Raw genomic sequence first — 24,834 nt, 5'->3', positions numbered from 1 at the left:
GATCATCTGCAAAAAGTCAAAACCTGATCCAGGTGGAAACCAAATCAGATTCCCATCAACATCTTGGTTGCACCTAGAAATCGGTGATAAAGGACAACTTTATCACTGGAAATTAGTCTCATTTCTTACTGGTCCTACTTCTGGAACAAGGATTTTATTCCAGAGGTTTCCCTCACATGATTCCCAAAAGGACATGGTCAAATGGCTTCGAGTCCACAAAATGAATGTACACTTGTTTACTCACTACCTTAACTTTGTGCTTGTCTAATAAATAAAATGACAACTAAATGCATTGAATTTTGTTGTGAAAATGTGACAAAAGGTGAAAAAGTTTATGTGGTGTTAATTTTTTTTGCAAGGCACTGAGTATGTAGGTGCAGAAAAATCACATTTCAGAAGGAAAAATATCACAGTCAGTCCAAAATGGTTTATTTTGTAAAGGGGGGCAGGTGAAAGAGATGAGAAAACATGGTGTGCTACTAAATGATATATTCAAATGTACATGTAATTCAAAGGGTATTACAGTCATCACTCAATATTTTGTTTTTTTTTCTTCTTTTTTTTAATATTTTTTTTTTTTACACACATGAAGTCTTCACTCCAACATGGTTTCCAGATGTAAATGGATAAAAAGTTTATATCATTGTCAACGTAAAAATAAGCATCAAGACGATTAATCCTTGGGATGCTGAAATTAATAAAAAATAAAATAAAATAAAAAGTTACATGCAAAATGAAGACTGATGAATTCATTTTCTCAAGCTGGAAAAAAAAATAACTCCACAAAAATAAACATGAGTAACTAAAACGCATTAATTCAGATGACAATTTAAGGTGAATCCTTCTGCCCTTTTGTCCTCAAATAATTAAATCACATTAGCGGAAACTGCATTGTTTGAGTCTTTTATTCACTATAATATAGGTCAATAGGAAATATAAGAAACTGCTAGTAATGACAACTTGAGTGATCTTGGCTAGCCATTACAAACAGCACGTATGTGTTGAGATGCATTATGAAAATCACTACCCAAAATAAATTACATTTGCCAAAACCTAACGCACAGACTGGTTGGAGGGAAGTGGAAGGAAGGGTTAGGAGGAGAGTCGGTCTGGATGTAGGACCAACAGACTAAATGACTAGTCAAAACACACTGTGAACGAAGCTCCTCTGGATGTGTGGAGTCCAGAGGTACGGCTGTAGAGTGAGTATAAAGGTCCCAAAGTAGAAACTGCAGTCTTAACATGTGCCATACTTAAAATGTAGAGGAAAACACCCTTACACTCATCAATATGATGAGCAGAAAAGTCCCAAACCAAAGCTTTGAAGTCTTTATTTTTGCTATCAGGAGAGAAAAAAAATACTTGAAAACAAAAATAAAACACAAAACAGGAGAGGGAGGGAAGAAACGACTCCAGATATTACGCTGAATGCAGAGAAGATGAACTGCACGAGTTGGGTGAGACACTCCGGCACAGGGGGTTATTTCCTGGAGCTAGACTTCTAATATCCAAAAGTACTGGTCTGGAGGACCCATATTGGTCAAGGGCTGTCCATGGAGATGCCTACAGTAAAATACCTCAACAGCGGCATCTTAGCAGGCTGTCCAAGAGTGACGCTATGTGCTTCCCGCTGCCTGGTTCTCGCCTCCATCTGAATTACCTGCAGGAAAAGAGAGGAAATTGGTGGAAATGTCACTGCGGGTGAACAGCCTCAATATATTAAATCAAACACAGCGTGAGAGCGCAAAAAACATGATTTTCTCCTGAGGTGGCCAGACATAAACATGCTGGTTCGTGTCTGTTTCAACTTTACATTTTGGCAAACAAGTCAGACTAGCAAATTAAGACCAACAACATTTACTTCACTTTAATGAGTTACAAAAAAAGAGAAACTTGTTACAGAGGAGTTCCACTTTTGGATACATTTTAAGGGAGCTAAATCAAGATGTAACACTAAATAGGACAAAAAAAGGATTTTAACACAGAAATGTCAGCCTACTGAAAAGTAAGCCTGTGTTTGCATTAGCATATACATTCAATACTAGCCTGTGCTTCCTTTACGTAAATTACTACATCATTGCAGCGTGTAATGGAGTCTGTGGTTCTGCTGAGATGTTGAGGAAGCCCAAGTTGCTTTGATATCAGCCTTCACTGATCTGGTGTCTCATCCTCCTCTTGACACAATAATCCATAGATTTAATATGGGATTCAGGTCAGATCCGACTACTGACCAATCAAGCACAGTAACAAAATGGTGTTTGAACCAGTTTTCGGTATCTTTGCCAGTTTTTACGGGTACAAAGTCCTGCTAGGAAATGGAATCAGCACCTCCATAGAGCTCGTCAGCAGAAGGACGCATGAAATGCTCTAATATGTCTTGGTAGATGGCTGCACAAAAACAACATGGCTTCTCAAAAATCATCCCTGACTGAAAACTTCACACTGGACCTCAAGCATATTGGATTCTGGGCCCCTCAAACTCCTCCACCAGACTTTTATTTCCAAATGAAATGCAAACATTACTTTCATCAGAAAAGAAGAGCTTGGACCACTGAGCAACATATGTCCCTTTTTAAGACGCTTCTCACACGGTCTCTGGATCAGGAAGGGCTTAAGACAATGAATGTGGCGGTGGTAGCCCACATGGAATCGTTTTGTCCTTGTCCTCAGTCCAATACTTTTTAATGTTCTGTTACGTCCCGTCTTGTTATGATCATGTGGCTTTCTCTGCTTGTGGAAGGCATCAGCGAATGTCTGCTGTATGAAACATTTCCGTTTAGAAAATCCTTTTTTTATTGGTTTATGTAGCATTCTAAAACTACATGTAAGGATTGTTATTAGCTTTAGGTTGGTGATTCACTCTTTGAGGCTCCCCACGAATGGTTCTCAGCCCCTTTAGGTACCTCAAAGGGTATCCACTCTCACTCGAGATCAAGAACCACCTTGGGCAACAGGGACCATCTTTTATGGTTGGTGTATGGTGCTTACGGTGTGCCCCAGGGCGCCACCTTTTGGTTTGTATGTGCTGTGTGGGCTGCGTAGAATATGGCTAGCATATTCCGGTGGGTGCAGTTGCCCTGGGCTCAGATGGAGCTTGCAGTGAATTGTTATATTGGTTTTCATCATCAAAAGGAGGAGGAAATGGGAAGTGGAAGAAAAAGAAGGGAGGAAGGGGGGGAACCATAGAATGTAGAGTGATGGTCGGGGGGGACAGGGTTAGGTTTAGGCGAGAAACAGGGGTGAGGATAAACATTTGGTGAAGAGTTAGGAGGCGGGTAGAGTGGGGGGAAGAAGGGTGAGGAGGCCTTAAAAACTAAATACATCACTAATAGAATTAATATAACTTTTGAACCGAATAACCAAAATAAATTTGCTTCTTGAATCTATTCTAATTTACTGAGATACACTTGTATGGTTCAGAGAAGCACTTCAAATGAGCATTTAAATTCTCACACATCTGGAAGTACAAGCAGTGGCCTGATTAAAGATCTATGTTCAGACATCAACACATCTCGTATAAGGCTGAGTCCTATTTGTCATCTTCGGATAAAGATTTAAAATAGGCTCAATTACAAATGAGTAAATATAAAGTAAAAAGATGTTGCTTGACTCACTCTTTTATGCACATCAAATCAGAGACCAGTAAATCGTGGTTTTAATCTCTGAAATTTGCATTTTAAGATTGTTTCCATGCAGAAATAAATGGTAAACATCTCAATCTCACGAAAAGGAATGTGACTGATTGTAAGTCAATCCACATAAACAACATCAAAACTTCTTATCGTACTGAAACATTTCTTGGTAAAATTTAAATCTCAACCTCAAATAAATAAATAATTCAGATCTACATTACCTTTCAAAAAGCTGTTCCTGTACCTGGCGCTCCTGTCTCCAGATTCAAATTGTTGCACATTTATAAAGCTCTCTTAATTGGACCTGACTGTCTCACGTCTGCCGTCATCATTAGTCAAAACCTAGTCATTAAAACAAAGAACACTCCTCCGACTGCTCGCTGCTTTTCTCTGGGCGCTCACACCATGTATGAAAAACGCAGGATTATTTTCCCTCTTGTAAAAACAAAACATTAATTACTGCAGAAATAGTTTCGCCTGTCAACCTGGTGTTGGATTAAGCAATTGCCACCAAATTTGTCAACAGAAACTTGGAATAATTCAGCAAAATGACACAGAGACTTTATTGTCATTCAACTGTACATTTATAATGTACATATTGAGCAAACTGACTTGTAGCAGGAGTGGAGGCTGCAGCGGAGGCAGAACCCTTGTCTTCCTCGTCGCTGTCGTCCTCGTTGGACTGCGGCACCTCGGCTTCAGGGATACTTGTCGCCGGGGTCTCCGTCTCCTGCTCCGCTCTGCTCTTCAGAGCTAAAATACGATGATGTAACGCTGCAGCCAGCTGACCTATGTCTTTCGAGCTACCCTAAAGAAACAAAAAGACAAAAAGGGAAGCTAGATCTAAGGAACTTTAAACGTACATATACTGTAAGTACATTCCTGCGTGCAGATGTTTCAGATTTAACGTCTGTCTGTAGGCTTGGTGCCCTTTAAGCAACTGGAGTCTAATGTCAAACATCTGGGAAGAGAAGCTGTGGAGCTTAGTAGGCAGGAAAAAACATTGTTATGCAAGTGGGAGCAGTAAATATGATAAAAGTGTGTGGAGCGAAAGGTTAAACTTGATGGAGGTTTTAAGATTAATTAGAATAAGCCCAATGGTATTCATCTGGAAATAAACACCATGCTATAAAAACAGAATATTTGGAGCATTTGAAGTAAAAGCACATCAGGAAACGCCTATGCCTAAGGCTAAAATAAACAATTAGCCGTCAACAAGGAATTATATTACAAAAACAAGCCATGATAAAATGATGGAATTCAGGTAAATGACTACTAAAATCGATTAAATATAAAGTTTTTCAAAAACTATTGTCCAAGACATTTTCATAAAATCAGACATTTGACATTTTCTGTTTGTTGAGATTTGTCACGAAATCCATAAATTTCAATAACTGCATGTCTGAAGTGAAAATTTCCAAACTAAAAGTTAGGTGACTAAACAAATGTTCCCAGACGTCAGGAGTCCAAGAGAAAACGATGGAGTCTTCTCACACATCCATACTCAAAATCCAACACGGCTGTGATGCATGTAAAAACAAACATCTTCTGAAATAAACAGCCTATTTGGACCTCTACAAGATTTGCAACTGATTGAATCTTTCATTCATAAATACATAAACAACATATATTTGTTAACATATTCCTATAGTGTTTGATTCCATAACGAGAGAAGCATTCAGTGGAAACCAACCATTCGCAAATAGCCAGAATCTTTAAACACTTGAGACCTCCTGTAGAAACATGTATAAATGCCTATTTTAATAGTTCAAATTTGTAAAAAAAAAAAAAAAAACCACAATATGCATTAGTACACACAGTGGAAATTGAAATTAGCACTACAGCAAAAGCTTATATCTATGGTCTTCCTTATATCCACTTTTGTGGATACAACCACTCAGCTCCTGTTTAAAATTTAGTTGAATAGCAGGCAGTAGTTATGGAAACACCATTTTCCTAATCAAACACCATTTTCAGGTGCAGAACATGTTCTCAAGTAGCTTTCTTCTGATTGAGCTGTGTGCCTCCTTGCAACATGAGCCATGTTGTTTTGTCATTGTGCAATAAATCTTTTTTTTTTTTCAGAACTACAACGTGTGGAGTGCAAGACCAAAACATTTCTAAAACTAAAGAAAGAGAAAGAAAGAGAGGAGCAACAGCCACACAAGATTAGAACACACCTAAATCAAATGTGGAACAGAAATATAAAAATCTGGGCATATTTAAAAATATCTACAACTTAAAAATAAGATAATGTAATCCATTAAATAACCTTAATTTATTGCTTTGCGATACATACTGATATTAAGAAGACCTTGACCCCCTGGTCCTCTGTGTCCATGGCAGTGATTCGCACACTCTTCTCACTGGCCTTGTCCACCTGCATCTGGGGCCAAAGTTTTGTGTTGAGGATCAACCGCAGGCTGCCCTGCGTCCTCATCACTGCGAAGATTAGGGGACACAGAGACACATGACTGTACAGAACTACTGCAAGATCATTTAAACTGTTTATCCTTTAAGACTTTCCATGGTAAAAACAAAAAACAAAACAAAAAAAAAACACAATGAAGCTACCATTAATACAATCTGATTAGTCTTAGATGTGTTTTTATTTCTTATATTTGAATTTAAACAATGTCATTAAAACAAGGTTTGAAAATTATTGTTGTTTTTATTAAAAAGATTGAAGCAAACCTTATAATTTACATTAATAAGGGATCAAATTAGTCGCATGACTTAGCACCCCCTTGTGCCATGCATAAAGTACTGCAGCAGAGATTAAAAACAAGCACTTGAAGCAGTTTCAAGACGTCGTATGGTCTTAAAACCTAAAATACAAGCATTTTTATTTGGTTAACTAAACTTTGCACTTGTTTGTTAATTTTTAACAGGGTTGAGGTCCTTGTCTATTCAAGGTTTGGCAGGTGTGTTTACCGAGACGAGACTGTAGCGTGCCGTCGTCAGTAGAAGCCATGTCATTGAGTCTGAGCAACCCTCGACCTCTCTCTATCCACGACTGAGCCGTCTTCTCAAAGACGTACAACTTGCACTGCATCTGTAGCAAAAACAAGGAAGGGGTAAATAAAAAGGGAAAAATTTGCATCCCTTTCAACTGTGTTGAATGCACAAGGCCTGTCTCGTCTTTTTACCTGTAAAACATTGCTTTCCGACTCCTCCCCGGTTTTCACGTCGACCTTCTCTAAGATGCACTTCTTGGCTGTGGCTTTGGTGTAAGCAGCTGCAGATTCTGCCAAAGACTCTGACACACTGTTTGCTGTTAAAATGAAATGCAGAATAAATCATTTACTCCTTGCTTGAAGATTTTTTTAAGTAGTCATTCCCTAACTTGGAAGCAAAACAGATTGCCTTTGATCCTTTACAAACTGTACTCAGTGCAAAAGTGTTCAGTCATATTATATCTACAAATTTAAACCCATTTTGTTTGAATTTTATGTGACAGAGCGCAGCAGACAAATGTGAAATGGAAGGAAATTGATGCATGTTTGTCACAAAAACCTTTTATTCCAAATACCTTCGAAATTCAAAGAGCATGCAACAACTGTCAACCTGCCAAAATACCCAGATGTCCTGACAGATAAGGCAAGGATTAGGCCATTTTAACACAACAGGCAAATGTAACACAAATCTGACGTTTTTGGCCCAAATGCGATCAATACAGGACTTCTTAATGGCAATCTGAGCAGCACAATTCAGGTCATTTTATTTCCAACTTTTATATAGTTGACATGAGACATAAATCAAAATCATCCGTTGCGAATTCAGAGGCAACAATGACGCACATAATGTCACCACTTCTGTTTTGAATTGGCTTCCTTTGTCTAATTATGAAATTTTGACAATTCTGTCAGATCCCGCTTTAATTGTGCATCCCACAATTTAAAAAGTGGCACAAAGAAAGTCAAAAGAAGGCTTAAAAATGTTATGTTTTTGTCGTCATGCAAAATGTCACTTGTCTAAAAAAAACTAGTGAAAAACTGAAAATATTTTTCACAAAAATGAAACAAGATGGTGGTGGCAGCATACTGTGGAGACAGAGGGGAAGGCTGGAGCTGATGAGAAGTTGGATGGAGCTAAACAAAGGGACAATTCTGGAAGAAACCCCTACTGGAGGAGCCAAAAGACTCAACAGTGGGGTCAAAGTTCACATTCCAGCAGGAGAACAAAGCCAGAAGCTACTACTGGAAAGGCTTAGATCAGAGTAAATGGCCCAGTCAAAGCACACACCTAAATCTAATTGAGAATCTGTGCAGATGTTTTCTAACATTGGCCAAAAAAATTAAGTCTCTAAATGAGGAAAAAGTGGGACAGAGATATAAAAGACCTGCAGCTGTAACTTAACCAAACAATGCCACAGCAGAGTATTGACTGGAGCTGGTGGGGTGGGGGAGGGGGGATGCACACCATACTTTTTAGATTTTATTTCTAAGAAAAATCTATATTTGCTTTTTTTCCTTCCACTTAACATGATACTTTCTGCTGGTCTGTCACATAAAAATACAATAAAAACATTGCATCTGTGGTGGTAAACAAGTTCCTTTAGGTAGAGAACATAGGAGGATTTAATCAGATTCTGTTTCCATGCCTTGGAAAAAGACCCTGGAACCTGCAGGCGTGCATGTGGCTGTGTTCAAACATTTCTTTAGATCTTACATGTTTGGGTTTTCATCAAAGTCCAGCTAAGTTTTCTGTCATTTCTCACAGTAATGAATCTGAATAGCAAACATTTTTGAAGAGCAAGAGAGAGTGTATTTTTACCCTTCTCTGGAGTCGTTTCCTGTGATGAGGGCTCTGAAGCAGGAGCAGCTGAAACCTCTTTATTTTCCTCATTTGAGACCTCGCCTTTTGGGGGACTCTGAAATTTAAAACAATAAATAAATAAAATAGAAAAAAAGCTGACTAAAATGTCATCTTGGTAAATCTCTGGGAAGCAGCTAATCATTTTACCAGAACTCTTTCAGACATATTCTGCCCAAAGACAAACTTTGCTCCACCATCTGTACTGTTTGTGGCATTTGAACTGAAAGTAAAACAAAGGAGTGAAGAAAAGCTTCAGTCGGTGAACGCAGGTTAACCCATGAATTAAATTGAAATGCTAAAAATATATTTGAGACACAATCTCATTACCTTGGGGTAGAGATGTACTGTAAGAAATAATTAGTGCCCTCTGTTTGAGAGTCCAGTTGCGCCGCGTCTTTTGAGTTGTCTTCTGTGCTGTTCTCATCCAACTGGAACAAAAACAACAAAAACATGAGAGGGAATCTAAAAAAAGAACCACAACAACAACAAAAAATCCCCACAGCAAATTAGCTAAATAGCTTAAAGCTGTGTGGTTCAAAACACACAAATAAGTGCATACAGGAGAAAGCGCCTTTTAAATAGCTATCATTTTTAAGTGGAATGAGTAATTATTTGAACAAAGTGCATCTTAACGTGAACATGCTTAACAAGAAGTCATCACATCACATCTCAAATCTAATTTAATTTAAGAAATGTGTGTCTGTGTGTTGCACATAATGGGCCCATTAGACTTACTGAAATATTTAAGCCATTCAATAGCAAAATGTTATGACTTGAATTTGGATTATTGAAGCACATCAGTGTTGAGAAAAAACATTTGCAGATCAAACAAAGATAACGAGAAAATACAAAATGTTTTAAAATGATTGTTTCATTCATTAAGAGTCTATTTGAACTGAGTAAACATGTTTTTGGGAAAGATAAGTTCAATTCACTTAAACTGAACCTGTCTGACAGCATGAAGTAGGCTAAAGGACACCAAAAAGCAACACAGCATGAGCCAATGTGATGAAATAAAAAAAAAAAGAAAAACAAAGTCATCAACATTTATGAGTCTGGAAAGATGTTCTAAGGCTTTGATTCATAAAAATTAACCAAAGAGCCAAATGGAGAAAAAGTGAAACCGCAGCGAATCTTCCCAGGAAAGAGCGGTCAAGAAAAATCACTTCAAAAATGCATTGATGATTCATCCAGAAGGTCACAAACAAACCCAGAACAACTTCTAAAGCCCTGCATGTCCAACTGGCCACAGTTAAGGTCAGAGTTCATGAGAATAAAGAAAATGGGCAAAATAGCCTCCATGGGAGAGTTTCAAGGTGAAAAACAATGCAAACCAAAAAAAAAAAAAAAAAGGCCCAGAGCTGCTTTGTCGCCTCATGATCTGGGCAGTTTGCTGTTATAGATGTAAAAAAAAAAAATCTATCTTTTGAATCCTGAAGAAAATTTTCCAGCCATCAGTTTGTCACCATAAGCTCGAGCACACACAGAGTTATGCAGGAGGCAAAACTGCAAAACGCATCTGGAAGTCCTGAAACGATTCAGGTTCTGCGGTGCTGTAACTAAAATAAGCCTTTAATGCATAAAACCCCCATGAATTAAAACGACTCTGCAGAAATTGCTCAACACTGATGTGAAAGACTCACTGCTTCTGACTGAAAATAACAGATTACAGTTGTTGCCATCAGAGGGTGGCTCTTAGTGGAAAATTGCTTTTTCTATGAACAACCAGGTAATACTAGATAGCTTTTTTTTTCTCTTTCATTCATGAAATCATTGTTTTAAAACTGCATTTTGTATTTATTCAGGTAGTTCTCATCTCATGTTAAAATTTGTTTGATGATCTTGAAGTATTTAAGTGTAAAGACAAAAAAAAAGCAAAAATTGGAATACATTTATGAAAAGAGTAAATGCTTTCAAAATGCACTGTAGAACATCAGCAATCTACAGCAGCTCACCTTTGCTCTGTCTTTGATATTTTGACCAAACACGAAAGACGTAGGGATATCAGAATCCTTCTTGTCTCTTCTGCCACCATCTTTGTTGCCGTTTGCTCCATCCTCCTCATTTTCATGTTTCTGAAACAATGCAAACAAACAGATTTAACTTTACTTCTAATAAAGCAGTTTGACATCTCAAAGATATTAAATCAGATTTTTTTTTCACTTAAATAAACCACAATGTCTGTAAATGACACTTTCTACAGGTCAGCCGCTGGTTTACATTTATTGAAAATACATCGACTCAGACAAATTGAGTTTTATGGATAAAATGATTTCTTTTATCTGCTTGCACGCTCACTGCTACATGCTTACAAAACCATATCACAAAATACTGACGACAGTCACATAAACAAAATGAACCCGACTAGCACTAACCCTTAGGGAGGAATGAGGAGAAGAATAAAAGCAAAACTCGCACTGCAACCTTTGCCTCACTTGGTTGCATCCCTAAGGTGAGCTAAGTGTCACCCAGCGCTCTGACGGTGAACGTCACTCTGTATCTGTTCCATTTGTATGACTTGTAACATTTGATCATTTTTGGCATTAAAGCCTGTTTCATATTTAACCAAATCTCATTATTTCTCAAGGTAATAACTCCGAGGCGTCAGGACCATAACTGGTAAAACAAACCTGGGTGTTGCATAGAGAGGAAAGAGAGTTGTTCCACAACATGAGGGTCTTCTTTATTAGGCACAGAATTAAAAAATCGAATTACAATTCTCAAATTTCACCATAATATTTTAGAAAAAAAAGCTAAGATTCTTTATATTTTTGGTTTTTATTATTAAAAGTTTAGATGAGAAATGTTTCTCTGGATTGTAAAAGTTGCTGAACCCTGCTATGGGAGATGCATGCAAGGACTGCAGTCTGCAATTAGTAATGCTAATCATAATTTGAGATGTTAAAATCTTTAAAAATGTCTTTTCCATAATCAGTCTGTCTTTTAACTTGATGCAAGGAAAACTTGCATCAAGATTTACTTATGCCACTGTTGTGCAACTTTTGGATGCATCCCTGCTCTAGCACAGCTGACTCAAATGAATGTTTAATAAGCAGACCTTTGCAGGATTTGTTGACATGCAAAGGAGGTAGTTCAACGTTTTGATTCAGTTTGTTTCCATTAATCAGTAAATGTGCTATATTAATCTTTCGTCCAGACTAAACGGCAAACATGTCCCGTTGCAACTTTCAAAATAAACGATTTGCAATTACAAAGAAAGCAAAGAAACTAGGAATGATTTAAAATTCTTGCGCAGGATGTTAAAGTTGTCAGTTAAACCGCTCACAGAATCAGAAGCAACTAAAACCAGTGAAGCAAAATTAAGATTATTGATCCGTTCAACAGAAACGATGATGAAACTCTCACCAGTGACTTGGCTGGCGTAGTCGAGTGCTCTTTGTTGTTCAGGAAGAAGGACTGGCTGACCAGTGAGCCTTCTGGCGACTTTTTCACACCGTTCGTTCCACAAGTGGAATCTAAGTTTAAACAAAAAACAAATTACATATATATTAATTTTTTCTCTCTTTCCTGAAACACAATCAATGCATTAATTATACAGAAAACATTTCACATTTCACACAGAGCATTTGGAGACCAGCACTTCTTCTACATTTTATGCTACAGCCTTATTAAATGAATGTCACATTCATTTATAAATGACTGTCTTTCTACAAAATTCTACACACAAACACCTTATTATAACAATAAGGAAATAAATTTTATAATTTTTTAATATATATATTACAAATAAGAAACCATTAATTCACATTTAAGTAGTAAAATCGCTGTGTTCAGGTGAGCAACCTGAGAACACCTGTCTCATTTTGAGGGTAAACAAAAAGGAGTTTATTGTAGATTTCAGGAGAAAAAGGGTTATATCAACACTTAACTCCACTTTGGGATCAATAAAGTATTTATGAACTTGACAGACTCCATGCTGTGATTTCAGCCATATGTGTATTTACTAAATACTGACTTAACAGGGGTGAATATTTATGCAGTCACTTATTTCATGTTACAAATCTATTTAATAAAAATCAGCTTCACTTTGACATTGAAATATATACTTTTGCCAAAAGAGAAATCTTTTTGATTATGATTGATTTGTTAAAGCAATGAAGAGAGTGGAAGTACTTTTTATAGTCACTGCATGTAGCAATAAACCAATCTAAGAAAATGTCAAAATGGTATTTCTGACTCCAAAGAGATCAATAAAGTCAAAGTTTACAGTGTTTATTATTTACTCCTCCTTTTTATACAGTTGAACCAGTTATTTGAGGCAATGCGTCACTACACACTCTTGTTTGTTATGGCATGCCAGAAGCTCTTGAGCAACAAGTTTGGGCAACGAGCCTGACAGATGAAGTTTGCTGACAGATTTGTGGTCTTCCGTGACAGGCAGTAGGTTCCTCCCTCTCTTTTGACATTTTCTGGCATAAAAAAAGGTAGAGAGAACTATAACAAAGCTAGTTTATTGCAGACATAAATGTCTTATTGCTTCATTATGTAAGGTCATCAGAAAGTCATAAGAATGTCATGTGATGTGAAATGGAGATATTTTTCCTAATCAAATTGAGAGCTCAATAGTATTTAATAAAGAAATAAACTGAAATCAGAAGAAACTTCTCTTTCCTCTCATTTTAGCTTGTGTGAGAAATCAAAATGACAACTTAATGTTAGTCAGATAGAATTAAAACTTTACATATTTTGGTTCTGTTCGTAACAAATATAATAATAGTTAAGATCAGCAGAGTTCAGAAAATGACAGAACAATTTGGGATGTTAAACGATCAAGAGTGAGATTCCTTGAAGAAACTCAACTCCTGATTGTTGTTTATTGGGTAGTGTGTGTGATTGTCATGTGACTTGCTTTGCTTGCTGTGGTCCTATTGGCAGACATCTCAATGTAAGCAGCTGAAACACTAGGCATTCAATTTTACTGTAAAATGTATCTGTCTGTTTTTTAAACTGTAAATAAATTCATAGGTTAAATGACTGATTGGAATGGCACAAGATATGGATTTCCCTCATTTAAATATGTTTTTTAAAACCAATATGATTTAAAATAAACTTCAAATTGCTGAAATAGGACTGTTACTTTCCTTACATTGTTGATACCTACTTAAAACTCCAAACATGACAATGTAGCTGTCTCTTAGAAAGACCCCAGAGTTGGAGCAACTGGTCACTTTTTTGGACAGGTTCTCTTAATTTCTTAGACAAATTTGAGAAGAAAACATAATATAAATATGGTATAAGTTTTGCATTGTTACTTAATTAAAAAGAGATAGCATATTCATGTAATTCAGACTGACACAATTCTCAAACAAAACTCAGCCTATTTTTTCACTTGTTAATCCTGTGAAGTACCTTAGCAAACTGCCAACTATGTTGTGATTGATGTAACCTTAGTAGAAGCTGTACTCACTGGACTCTAAATGTGATTTGGAGGCTGGCGCCTGGAGAACTGCTGGGCGAAGGACACTGCGCTGCTGCTCCTTGGGTTTTTGACTCGGGACGCCTAGAACACAGATAAGTTGTCTTACATATTGTATAAATCATTTATATTGCTTTGTCACTGTACGTTCAGAAACCCAGGGTATGTGTGAAGTGTCTGAAGAAAATGTATTATATTATAATCCGGCAGTATGACGACAACAACTGAAACCTACCAGAGCTCGGTGCTTGCCCATGTATGAGAGTCGGTGGCTTTAAACGGAACCCCATAGGTTTCTCCTCTGGTGAAGTAGAGCAGAAAAGTCAACAAATATTAACACATCTAAAAATTACAAAGCAACACGAATAGATAGGAATCTGACTGCCACTTCTCTAACCACTGTGCGTGTAACCACAGCAACGCTCATGGTGCTTTCAAAAACCTGACAAGGCAAGTTTTTGTCCTCTGACCCATTTTTAAACCGTTTCTTCAGCTCACTGGCTTTCTTAACTAGTCTTCATCAGTGATTGAGCACAATATAAAAGCACATCTTTTGCTTTATTTGGTTTTTGCATTTAATGATTCACTTTTGTGTCTAAAATGCCATATGATGACAATTCCCTTTAAGGTTTGCAAATACTACATATAGGTAAAACTTGCTGGCAAAAGCCACCTGGTATTCAGCCTTGAAAAGTACAAAGTTTGAAAAAGAACATTTAAATCAAATAGTTTGAATCCTCATTGAAAAGGCATTGTGTTTCAATTGATATAAAAATATTTTCTTTATCCCAAAGGGGAATTAAATGTTGCCCTAACTCATATCATTATCTTTAAAGAGTCGTTGTGGAAGGATCTATGCTCGCAGTAAGTCTCACAACGAATCCGAAGAGGTCTGTGACTGAAGACCGTTGATATGTGGCGGCCTCAAAACCGTTACAACATGCCAACAGATCTTACTTCACAGCAACATTTCCTGGGTGACGCCATTAGTTGTTGACAAGAACTGCTAATCCACCTTATTTGCTTTTGCCACTCCTATTTAAATCTTTCAAACTTCCTTTTTCTCTCTCTGCATCCATAAAGACTTCTTTCCAGCTCCTCTGGGATTTGGAGTCAGGGTTCAGGTATTACTGGAGATTTGAGATGCTAATCAGCTGCACCCAGTAGTTAAAAAAACCCCAACAACATGGTTACACATCACAACAGTCCAAAACTAAAAGAGTAAAAATGCTTCCAGCTACACAGAATCTATCAGAAGAGGGAATAATTGTCCAACAAGCAACGCCTCGGCCAAAAACATTAACAAAAGTCGACAAAAAGAACTAATCAGAACTAACAGAGCTGCTCCACCATCCTGCCACTATGAGAGGCACGATTCCAGACCTATAAAGTTTATTAATAGGAGGAAAAACAAACAGCTAACACAAGGGTAGCTGCAGAAGGTTAAAGGAAATCTTCCACAGGAGGCTCGTTTCCAGGCTTTCCTCATCCTGGCTGTAAAATAACAGAGCTGTGTTTATTGTATCGTTTGTTGTGTTTATATTCTTTCCAGTCAAAGTTCACCTGCATGTATTTCAGTAATTGCTTTGCTTTCTATTCACCTTTGGGGAACATTCTCACTTTTTCACAATTATCTGATCTTACTAAAAATTGTGGCATATGACAATTGCATATTACATGTTTTAATGTTTCTGTACCAGTTAAGGTAACTTTGTCAATAAAATAGGCAAAACAGCAAAGCTGTTTAACAAAATTCATAATGAGATATCCAGAAAATTACTGATAAGTAAATGTTGCCAGACTACACAGGATCTCAACCTGAAAACTAGTCTCTCTACATCTGAAGGTCCCTCAGTCTTTTCCTGAAAGATGTAAGAGGTTAAAAAAAATGGTTCAAACATGATATACCTCACCTATTTATAGCTATCAAAACAAAACAATATACATTAAGCAGCTTTTATACCCCTCAAACTTTCACTTTATAACCACAAATTTCAATCAATTTTATTGGAATTTTGTGTGACAAAATAACTTAGAATTTGGTAATTGTAGTGAAAATGAAAGTTGGTTGAAAACATGGAGAAGCAGTATTTAGTTTTCATGCTCCACTAATTTGGAACAAACATAAACAAAACAGCTGAAACACTGACTTCCTTTAAATCAGGGTTAAAACCTCCACCTGTCCCATAACAACTGGAACACTGACCAAAGTATTTGCTTGATGATTTAGATGACATTTGACAAAATGAAACGTGTACTTGTTTCATAATTGGTCATTGTATTGGTCTCTATGTAGTTTGAACAGTCTGTTGCTGAAATGTGCTATATAAATATGCTTTACTTTTCCAAATAAATAGATTTCAGTGTATGTATTTTATTCTCGGTACAAATCCAGCTGCCCTGTGAAAGCCTCAGGTTTACGGAAGAACATTTGCAAGCAAACATCACAAAGACCAAAGAAGAGCACATACAGAGATAAAGTTCTGAAAACATTTAAAGTAAAGCAGGGTTATGCTACAAAAACAATACCCCAAACTCTGGATAGCTCAGTGTTCTGTTCAATCAGTCATCTGAAAATGGAAAGAGTATTTCACAAACCACCAAGGCATGACGAGGAAGAGGATTAGTGGGAAGAACAGCCAAGAGGATCTACGCTTCACTCTGGAGGAGCTGCAGAGCTACACACACACACACACACACAGTGACGATAAAGAATAAGAAGTCTTATTTTCAGACTGACACAAGCCAAGCGGGGGCCACAGCCATCGTATGGAAAAAGGTAATTGGGTTAGAAAAGACCAAAAGGAAACTTTATGGCTTTAAAACGCAATCTGAACAAACAACTGTCAGAAAAACACAGTGGCAAGATGAATCATGACAACTTAGTTACAGTTATTTGGAAGACAGAGGGAGCTTAAAAACAGACGAATCCTGGAAGAAAACCTGTTGGAGACTGGGGGCAGAGATTCAGCTTCCACCAAGACAACAGAATGATTTAGATCAGACATCTCAAGTTCAAGGCCCGTGGGGCCAAATCAGACCTGGGATCCGATTCTGTCTGGTCCATGAGATGATTTCATATACCTGTTAGTAATGGCCCACTGCTGGGGTGCATGTCGCCCGTGGCAGAGTCAGAGACGGCGAGGATATGTGCAGCACTTAAATGACAAACTAAAAATCAGCACCACTGTGTTCCCAAATGCTGAGCCATGACTTCACAGGGAGCTCTGCTGTTTTTCAGAGCAATAAATGACATGAAATTGTTCGGTAATCCATGCAATGTTGACATGGAGAGCTTTGCGAACATTAATATGGAGCTTATTTATCAGAATTCACCACCAAATCTTGATCAACTTGTTTTTAAGGTATGTTACAACATAACAGAAAAAATGAAACATGTATTTTCATTTTTGCAACAACTTAAATGTTGTCATTTGTTTGTTTTTTTTTTTTATTATTTGTTATATATTGTGCACTGCTTGATAGAGGTTTTATTTTACCTACTGGGAAAAAATATTTTTGCTTGGATTTTCAAACAAAAATTATGACTTTTATAAATAAGCAGTCTTGTTTATAAGGTTAGATTGGATTCGGCTGATCAAAGCCAGTTAATGCATTGGAATGGCCCAATCAAAGTCCTAAATCCAACTAACGTGCAAAGATTTGAAAATGTATGCTCACAGAGGCTCTGCATCCAATCAGAGTTTGGCATTGAAAAATTGGCAAAAAATAAAAAATATTCAGATGTGTAAAGCTGGTAGATACACACCAAGAAAGACTTACAGCTGCAGTGAAAGCTGGCTCTATTATTTATTCACTCAAACACACAACTTTTCAGCTTTCTATTAGTGAAAAAGAATTGCTAAACAGCTACAAGGGAAGTGAATACTTTTGCAAAGCATTGTAGCATAACATCTAATAACACCAAAGTATCTGTTTGAGTCACTAAAAATCAAAACACTTTCAAATGCATGCTTAAAAATTTATTTGCCAGGAAAAGTGCATTGTTTGCAGGCATAATTACAGGCTACACATGGTCCTAATAGTTCCAAGAGTGAAAACATTTTCTGAATTTCTCAGGGTTTTAAGAAGTTCTTACAAATAAGGATGCCAAACTCAAACAGCAAAAGGTTTCACTTCTCTCTGCTCTGGATAAAGCATGACCTGGTTGCAGCAAACAGAAAGCAACACAGATCACTTAATAAAAACCCACCAGAAAAAAAACCACAAACACACAACATAAAGTCATTTTTGACATTTCATCTTGTTTAACAGTATTAAGACAATGTGTTTTTATTGTCTGTGATTTAAACTTTTTTGTTTGTGGTTTGTTTTTTTTGTTTTTTTTTTTAACAAATTATCCAGAGTTTATGAATGCTCTGTAACCTCAGATCAGTTTTCACCAGAGTGCAAACGGCCAACATTTTTACTAGCAACCCGGTCCTCAAACTAACACCGAGGCTGCGGCGGCAGCGGCAGCAACAGCAACAGCAGCAGCAGCAGCAGCTGCTCTGACCAGAAGTGCGACTGATTGGCTGTTTGAGCCAGCTGCTGGGGAAACGTGCAGCACGATCTGCAACGAACAGGTGAAAACACAACATGTAACCCTATTAAATCTAACATCTAAAGAAACCTTGTCCTGTTACTCTAATGTTGGCAGTCAGCTTGAACGTGATAAATTATTACAAGCCAGACAAAAAAAAATAAAACATACAATCTGAAATTGCACATATTTATTTTTCTATAAATAACACTAGGCCCCTGAACTTAGAATTTAGTCCCAAACTTAGAAGTAAAAGAACCACAAGACGGTTTGGTGGGCAGAGAGCTATGTGTATGCAGGAAGCTTACAAGACGGCACTGAAAATGTGCTGGCAACCCGAACGTCCAAAGACAAACCTTTTTAAACGTTCTTTTAAAAGAAAAGACACCTTTGAGTTGAAACCTAAAACGTTTCAACACGAGGTCTTAAAGCCTCACCTGGCTCAGAATCAGAGTTCCCAGTTGGAGACTGGCAGAAACTTGAGGGCATGAATACATTGTTCTTGGGAACTGCAAGAAGCCAGACAGGACACTGCACTCAGCATACAAATAATACCACAAGAAAGAATAAAGCAAAAAAAGAAAAAGAAGAGGAGAAAATGGTGGAAGTCACTACATGTCCTTACCAGAATGAGGGGGTGGGAATGATGAGGTCCGTTCCCTTTTCACTGGGGGGCAATAGCTTCCCTCATCTTTATCGGAGTCTGAAAACAGGAGTAAAACATTTTTATTGTTAGTTTTAGAGAAAATCTATAACACAAAACAGAGATTATAGTATTTTGTTTACCCTCGCCATCTTCTGCACTTGAGCCTTCTGCAGACCGCTGCAAGACACGACAATAAAAGCTCCAGTTATTATACATTCAAAAATACCTTTAAAAGTCACAGAACCAAAACAATGTTTGTTATCAACTATAAGAATTGAATTAAGCCATTTAAGGTTTAATTTAAACCTAGAAAGAAAAAGCTGTTAAGTGTTGAAAAACAAACATGCCTTAACGTAGGTTTAGGTGAATGTTTGGTGTCAAGATAATGCCAAAGGTTTGGGTAGAAAGTGGCATTAAAAATGTCAAAATCTTCTTCTATGTACTTCCAAAGGTATATAGTCCTTTTAACGTAGAAGTTACTGCAGTTTTCTCTGGCTTTATGGATCACTGCTGGGAAAGTGACTGCAAACTGCCTGGCACAGCAGTAGGGTGCACGTGATGATGGCATTATAGTTAAATATTGCAATACTAATATAATCAATAAATCCATGTTTTCTTGTCTTCTGAATCTTTTTGGAGCTGGCCCAATCCAGGATTTTTGGTTTCAACCGAATCCCAAAATCTGACTAAATATCTGCCAATACCAACAGCTCAAAATCCAAAATGTCTTTACAATATTGACCGTTTTTGTCAAAAGCAAATATGAACAAACCAGTCAGCAACACGGCTGCATTTTATGTCTTAGAATTAACTTTTAGCAATAAATACAAGAGCATAATTAATATAAGCTTACTATTTTAAGTGAAACTAATTCATAAACATATGGTGGCCTAATAGGAATTAGCATTGCTAAGTGACAGCAGCTGGTCATTTATTTCCTTAAGACTTTAGGTTCTTCCTACAGGCCACTGAAATTCCCAACTCCATTATAATCCATGGCTAATGGAGGTAAAAGAATAAAATATTCAGTATTTTTAGTTGGACACTTTCTGTCTGCAGAAAGAAACTTCTTGTTGCTCCTCTCTAGATTTCAGAAATTCTCTCCTTAAGTCAATTCAACTTTATTTACATTTATACGACAATCGTAAACTCAGTGTGCACCAGTTACTCCGTGTCGGAAAGCAACCTCCACTGATCTACATGTTTGCATGAAACCAATAACCAGCATTTATCTCAAACTTCCTCCTTTTTATGATAAAATATCTCCTAGGAAGCTGAAGCTAAGCAGACTCTATATAATTAAACTTTACTCAATCTGTCCAATCTATGGATATATTTTAAGCATCTGTGTAAATACGGACAAACCTGTATATTTTATTACTAAAATTTGCAGAATTTTTCTTGGCTGTAAGTTTAAGGGCAAAATTAGTCAACATGTAACCTGCAGTAACACAGGATCACAACGCCTGGATCGGATCAATCTCGTTTCTCTTCCATCAGTTCTATTCTTCCAACTCTCTCTGTGACCTATAGGGCATCATCCTGTGTGTCAGGTGTGGGTATTAATACAACACTCCATCAAGCATGATGAATATGTCTTTGGCAAATAAAGTGTGACACTTGCAATACGATAGTCAAAATGATTGCATTCCAAAGAAGCCCTAGTGGTTTTAATTTTACACACACCATGTAATTGCAAAATACTGTGTGCACATACTCTTGGCTAAGCTACTGGGTTAACCAGAGACTTCCAATGGATTGTACACTATAAAAGAGAAAAATAGCAACAGCAGTATAATGTTCTGCCTTATAACCACTACTAAACTAAATTATATTTCTGCTCTTGCCAAGCTACAAAATAAACAAGTTAAATGTGTTAAAACACTTTTAGAACTGTAATGACCCATATTTTACATCATTTTAGCAACAAAAGGAGTAATTGTTTCTAGGCGCAAGTTCATCATGTTACATATTTTTATTTACATTTTTTGCTAAAGTGTAAACCTGTGGTACTTTCACTCACACTGAAAGAATCTCAGAACCACCCATGCCTACTTTTACAGATCAAATAAAGTGAAAGTGCTTTGACGGAAAGCAGAAACTTACCTTCTGTGCTTTATCTTTTTGGAAAACAAACACAGGAGGTGCAATGGCAGGCTTGTCTGTTAAGAAAAGATGTAGGCTGGTCATCCAAGCATCAGCTTTAGGTTACCTGTATTGTTATCCAGTCAACTTTTCATGAAAGTTGAAAAAAAAGGCTACAGAATGAAAGCTGATAAAGATCACAAGCCAATATCCATAACTGATCAAGACAGCCAAGTAAAATCACAGTCATTACGAATATAGCAAGGCACACTTTAGCATTATGCATGACATTTACCATCTTTAAAATATTTATGTTAAGGTGATCTAATGAGGGCTGCAATCTGTTTGACAAACATCTTGAGTTATAAAGGTTTCTGTGGTGACAGGCAGAAAAATCCGCTCCCATACAAACTGGGCTTAATCATACAATCCCATTAACACTTCTGGGAAGAGCAAGAATATATTATGTAGATCAAAGCTAGCCAACACAAGCAATAGCAACAATAATTGTTCATTGAAGAAACAAGAGTGTTATTTAAATATTCAAATCTGCCTTTAACATTATATCACGTTTTTCTGAAAAATTTAGGCTGAAGATTCAATTCCAGCTCCAGGCTCTCGCTGTATACCCGTGAAGAAGAGGTCTCACAAGGCTAGGAAATGATCTGGAGTCACCTCAAGCCACTTAAAGCATCTTCACGGTGTAACCTCTGAGATGTGTAATCCTATAACGGTATCAGACAAAGGTTTTCCTGTGTCTGAGCGGGGCCTGCTCCCGGGCAGGTGTAGGTAGCATCATTAACGCCGCCTGCCCTACAAAAGTGCACATGCAATGCTGCAACAGATAAACATCTGGGAAATATGCTGCGAAGCTGTTTGACAATCACTGCACAGATGGATCATGCTGGTTCTGTTTGGTGCAACAACGCAATAAATGCTAAGTGACCTACATTTATCACCCATCTTTGTTTTCATTTTTCATTTCATTCAAAACAGCCAATATGATAAACGTATGGATTCCTGCGCGTAATGCTGGTGTTCACGTCAGGCATTCAAATTGCCAGAGGTGGTCCCGGCTTATGTTAACCAGCTAGCACTTTTACTATGACCCTTTCCAGCAAATAGTCGCCGCTACCGGTTCCTCCATGAAGCAGAGTGCAGGCTATAGTTAGCGTGCTAATTCGCTTCATCCCGCATGAGTCATCTCTCCTAACAAACAGTGCAACTAAGATTCTCACCCTGTTAGCTTTAGTTTCAAAATAAACCCAATGGGAATCAATAAAGGGCATAAATTACAAACTTTCACAAAAGCGACTTGAGCCTTGTCTTAATAGCCATTTTCACCCTTACGCGCCTAAACAAGCGATAGCCACTTACGACAGTCAAACAGAGGAATGCAGCACCAAATGAGCTTAAATGGACAGCGTTGTTCCATACTCATAATATTACAAAAAACGATTTATACCACTTGCTAAAAACGGATCACAAATGGACAAACACACAGGCTAAAAATAGCCGGGGCGCTAGCTTTGAGAGGTAAACCGGGCAGCCCCGACATATTCCAGGTATTAGCCTGAGCCCAACCGTTAGCATTGTTAGCCTGTTTGCTAACGTTGTGGGTATTATAAACACCGCGACGCCACACGGTACCCGAAGACACAAATAAACATGGGACCGAGATGTTTCATTGCAGCTCCCGCGTGTGCAGACACAATTGTAAGGAGCATATATATCAGCAGGTAAGGCTTGATGGGGGTTTTTCTCACACTGCTACTTACTCACCTTCGTTTGCCAAGTCCGCCATTTTACTTCGACGCTCTCACACCCACAACCCACCGCGCAGATAACACAAGCCGAGGCAGAAGTGTTTTCAGTCAGGCCCGGGGGCCCGACGGTCAGGGGGTCTTCTCTTCCTGTCCCAGAATTATAATTATGCTGTTCAATAATCTGGGACTCTAATTTAAATGTAAATAACCACAAAGAGACAATGTGTCAGCGGGAAAAGAACAGACAAAAACTGTAAAAAGTAGTGAAATACATGAATTGGGACATAAGCTGGCCACAGAAAGTACCACACGAGACAAAATAAGAAATCAAAGTAACAAACTATCACTTTTCTAGGGCGATAGCCAAGATTAGGGTCTTTGTTTGCTTGTTTTCTGTTTTTTCTTTTTTTTTTCTCCCTCTCTCTCTCTCTCTCTCTCTCTCTCTCTCTCTCTCTCTCTCTCTCTCTCTCTCTCTTACAATATAAAATATAGTTAATAACCAGGATTTACAGACAGAAAAGCATTAGGGTCACTAGAAAAGAAATTCTGACTTATTTTAATCAGAAATCCAAGAAAAAAAGTCAATTCTGAACAAGGCAATAAAGAAACTATGCACACACACACACACACACACACACACACACACACACACACACACACACACACACGCAAAAATATTTGGGGAGGAAAAAAATATTTATATAGAAATAAGATAATACTTTTTGAAAGCCATATAAATCATATGCTTAATGTAAAATAATAGAGTGCTGTGTGATTATGATGACCTCTCGTCTGACGGTCATAATCTTTTCCATCCACATCATCATAGTTTTTGTTTCTATACAGCAAAAATATTTAAATTGCCAAAAACTATAAGACCTCTGGAAGAAAAGGATAGTCTTTTGAATATGTCTTGTATTTTTACTGAATAAAAACAATCTGTTTTTATTCAATAAAAATATTATTTTATTTAGTAAAAGTATTAGAGAATTTTCTTTTTTTTAAATATATTTTTTGTATTTTTACGTATTAAAACAAAGAAAAATATCAAGCTTTTGCAGGGAGAAAAAATATTTTTAGTAGTAAGTCCTTTGGAATATTGAATTAAAAAATCTAAATAAAATGCACAATTTGCTGCTAAATGACATAAAAGAGCTAAAAAAAAACCTTGTATCTTTAGAATCATTCTTCTGTAGAAACTCTTGGATAACGCATTGCTTTTTGTCTGCCTTAATGAATATATTCCTTATGTGTTTATTTAACTTGAAATGGTAACTTCATTTACCATTTTTTTACACAGCAGTTGGCTTCGCAAAGAATTTTCTGAAGCACAGCAGGTTTATAAAAGACATAAATCGTTTTAACCCAAAGAGCTATTGAAAAAGAAAACAAATGATAAATTTCTGTTTGTGTTTTGTCAGTTGTTTTGTAGCGATGCAATTCAAATTTCCTACCAGTAGAGGGCGAACTGTCCTCACCTTCCGTGGAAGCCTCACTGTGAAACTTACATCGAGAAACATAACTAAAGTGATGCGTCAAACTAAACATTTCATGAATACATTTTACGTAACATAATACGTAGGCTTCATAAATCACTTCAATGTAATTTTTCATCTTTGTAGAATTAGATTCAAATGGTATCAAGGGTTTTTTGTGTCTGAATCCTGGACGTTTTCCCAACCTGCATTTCCAACGAAATGAACCAAATCAAAACTTCGACTCAGCATGTTTTAAATATTAATTTAAAATAGTTTATATCATGCTAACTCAATCAAGATGAAGAAAGTTAGATTATCTGGATTAGTGAAAAAGAAAATTAAAACCTCCAGGGGAAAAGAAAACATTGACATGTTTTGTATTGGGGTATGGTTGAGAAATGCTGAATGCTGCACGTTTCATGAGAGTTT

The 24,834-nt window shown here is 37.1% G+C and overlaps 1 protein-coding gene across 2 annotated transcripts; it reads right to left on the bottom strand.

The window, feature by feature from the left end:
• Positions 1-407: 407 nt before the first annotated feature.
• On the bottom strand, positions 408-23,070 carry ranbp3b (RAN binding protein 3b). 2 transcript variants are annotated; one of them, XM_008434420.3, is made up of 17 exons: positions 22,944-23,070; positions 21,183-21,238; positions 19,217-19,253; positions 19,056-19,133; positions 18,868-18,939; positions 14,123-14,188; positions 13,879-13,971; positions 11,817-11,926; positions 10,406-10,525; positions 8,778-8,878; positions 8,598-8,670; positions 8,409-8,505; positions 6,782-6,906; positions 6,567-6,687; positions 5,932-6,074; positions 4,245-4,440; positions 408-1,660 (listed from the first exon to the last, which is right to left on the bottom strand). In XM_008434420.3, exons 1-17 carry the CDS (start codon positions 22,963-22,965, stop codon positions 1,617-1,619), a joined length of 1,554 nt encoding a protein of 517 aa, XP_008432642.1. In that variant the 5' UTR covers positions 22,966-23,070; the 3' UTR covers positions 408-1,616. The 2 variants fall into 2 exon arrangements, with proteins under 2 accessions (XP_008432642.1, XP_008432641.1); XM_008434419.3 differs by lacking the exon at positions 22,944-23,070 and having other exon boundaries at positions 21,183-21,281.
• Positions 23,071-24,834: the final 1,764 nt, after the last annotated feature.

Source organism: Poecilia reticulata, chromosome 17 (assembly GCF_904066995.2).
Source record: "Poecilia reticulata chromosome 17, P_reticulata-male-v2, whole genome shotgun sequence".
NCBI lineage: Eukaryota > Metazoa > Chordata > Actinopteri > Cyprinodontiformes > Poeciliidae > Poecilia > Poecilia reticulata.
The sequence above is the reverse complement of the archived record's forward strand: the minus strand, read 5'-3'. Positions and strand labels throughout refer to the sequence as shown.

Bases quoted from the DNA above. Each gene is read 5' to 3' on its own strand.
- ranbp3b (XM_008434419.3), bottom strand. From the start codon at position 21,266: ATGACCAGCCTACATCTTTTCTTAACAGACAAGCCTGCCATTGCACCT. The intron at 14,189-18,867 runs GTGAGGCTTTAA...CTACTTCACCAG, and splicing joins GAACTCTGATTCTGAGCCAG to AGGAGAAACCTATGGGGTTC. The intron at 6,075-6,566 runs GTAAACACACCT...TAATCTTCGCAG, and splicing joins CACGCTACAGTCTCGTCTCG to TGATGAGGACGCAGGGCAGC.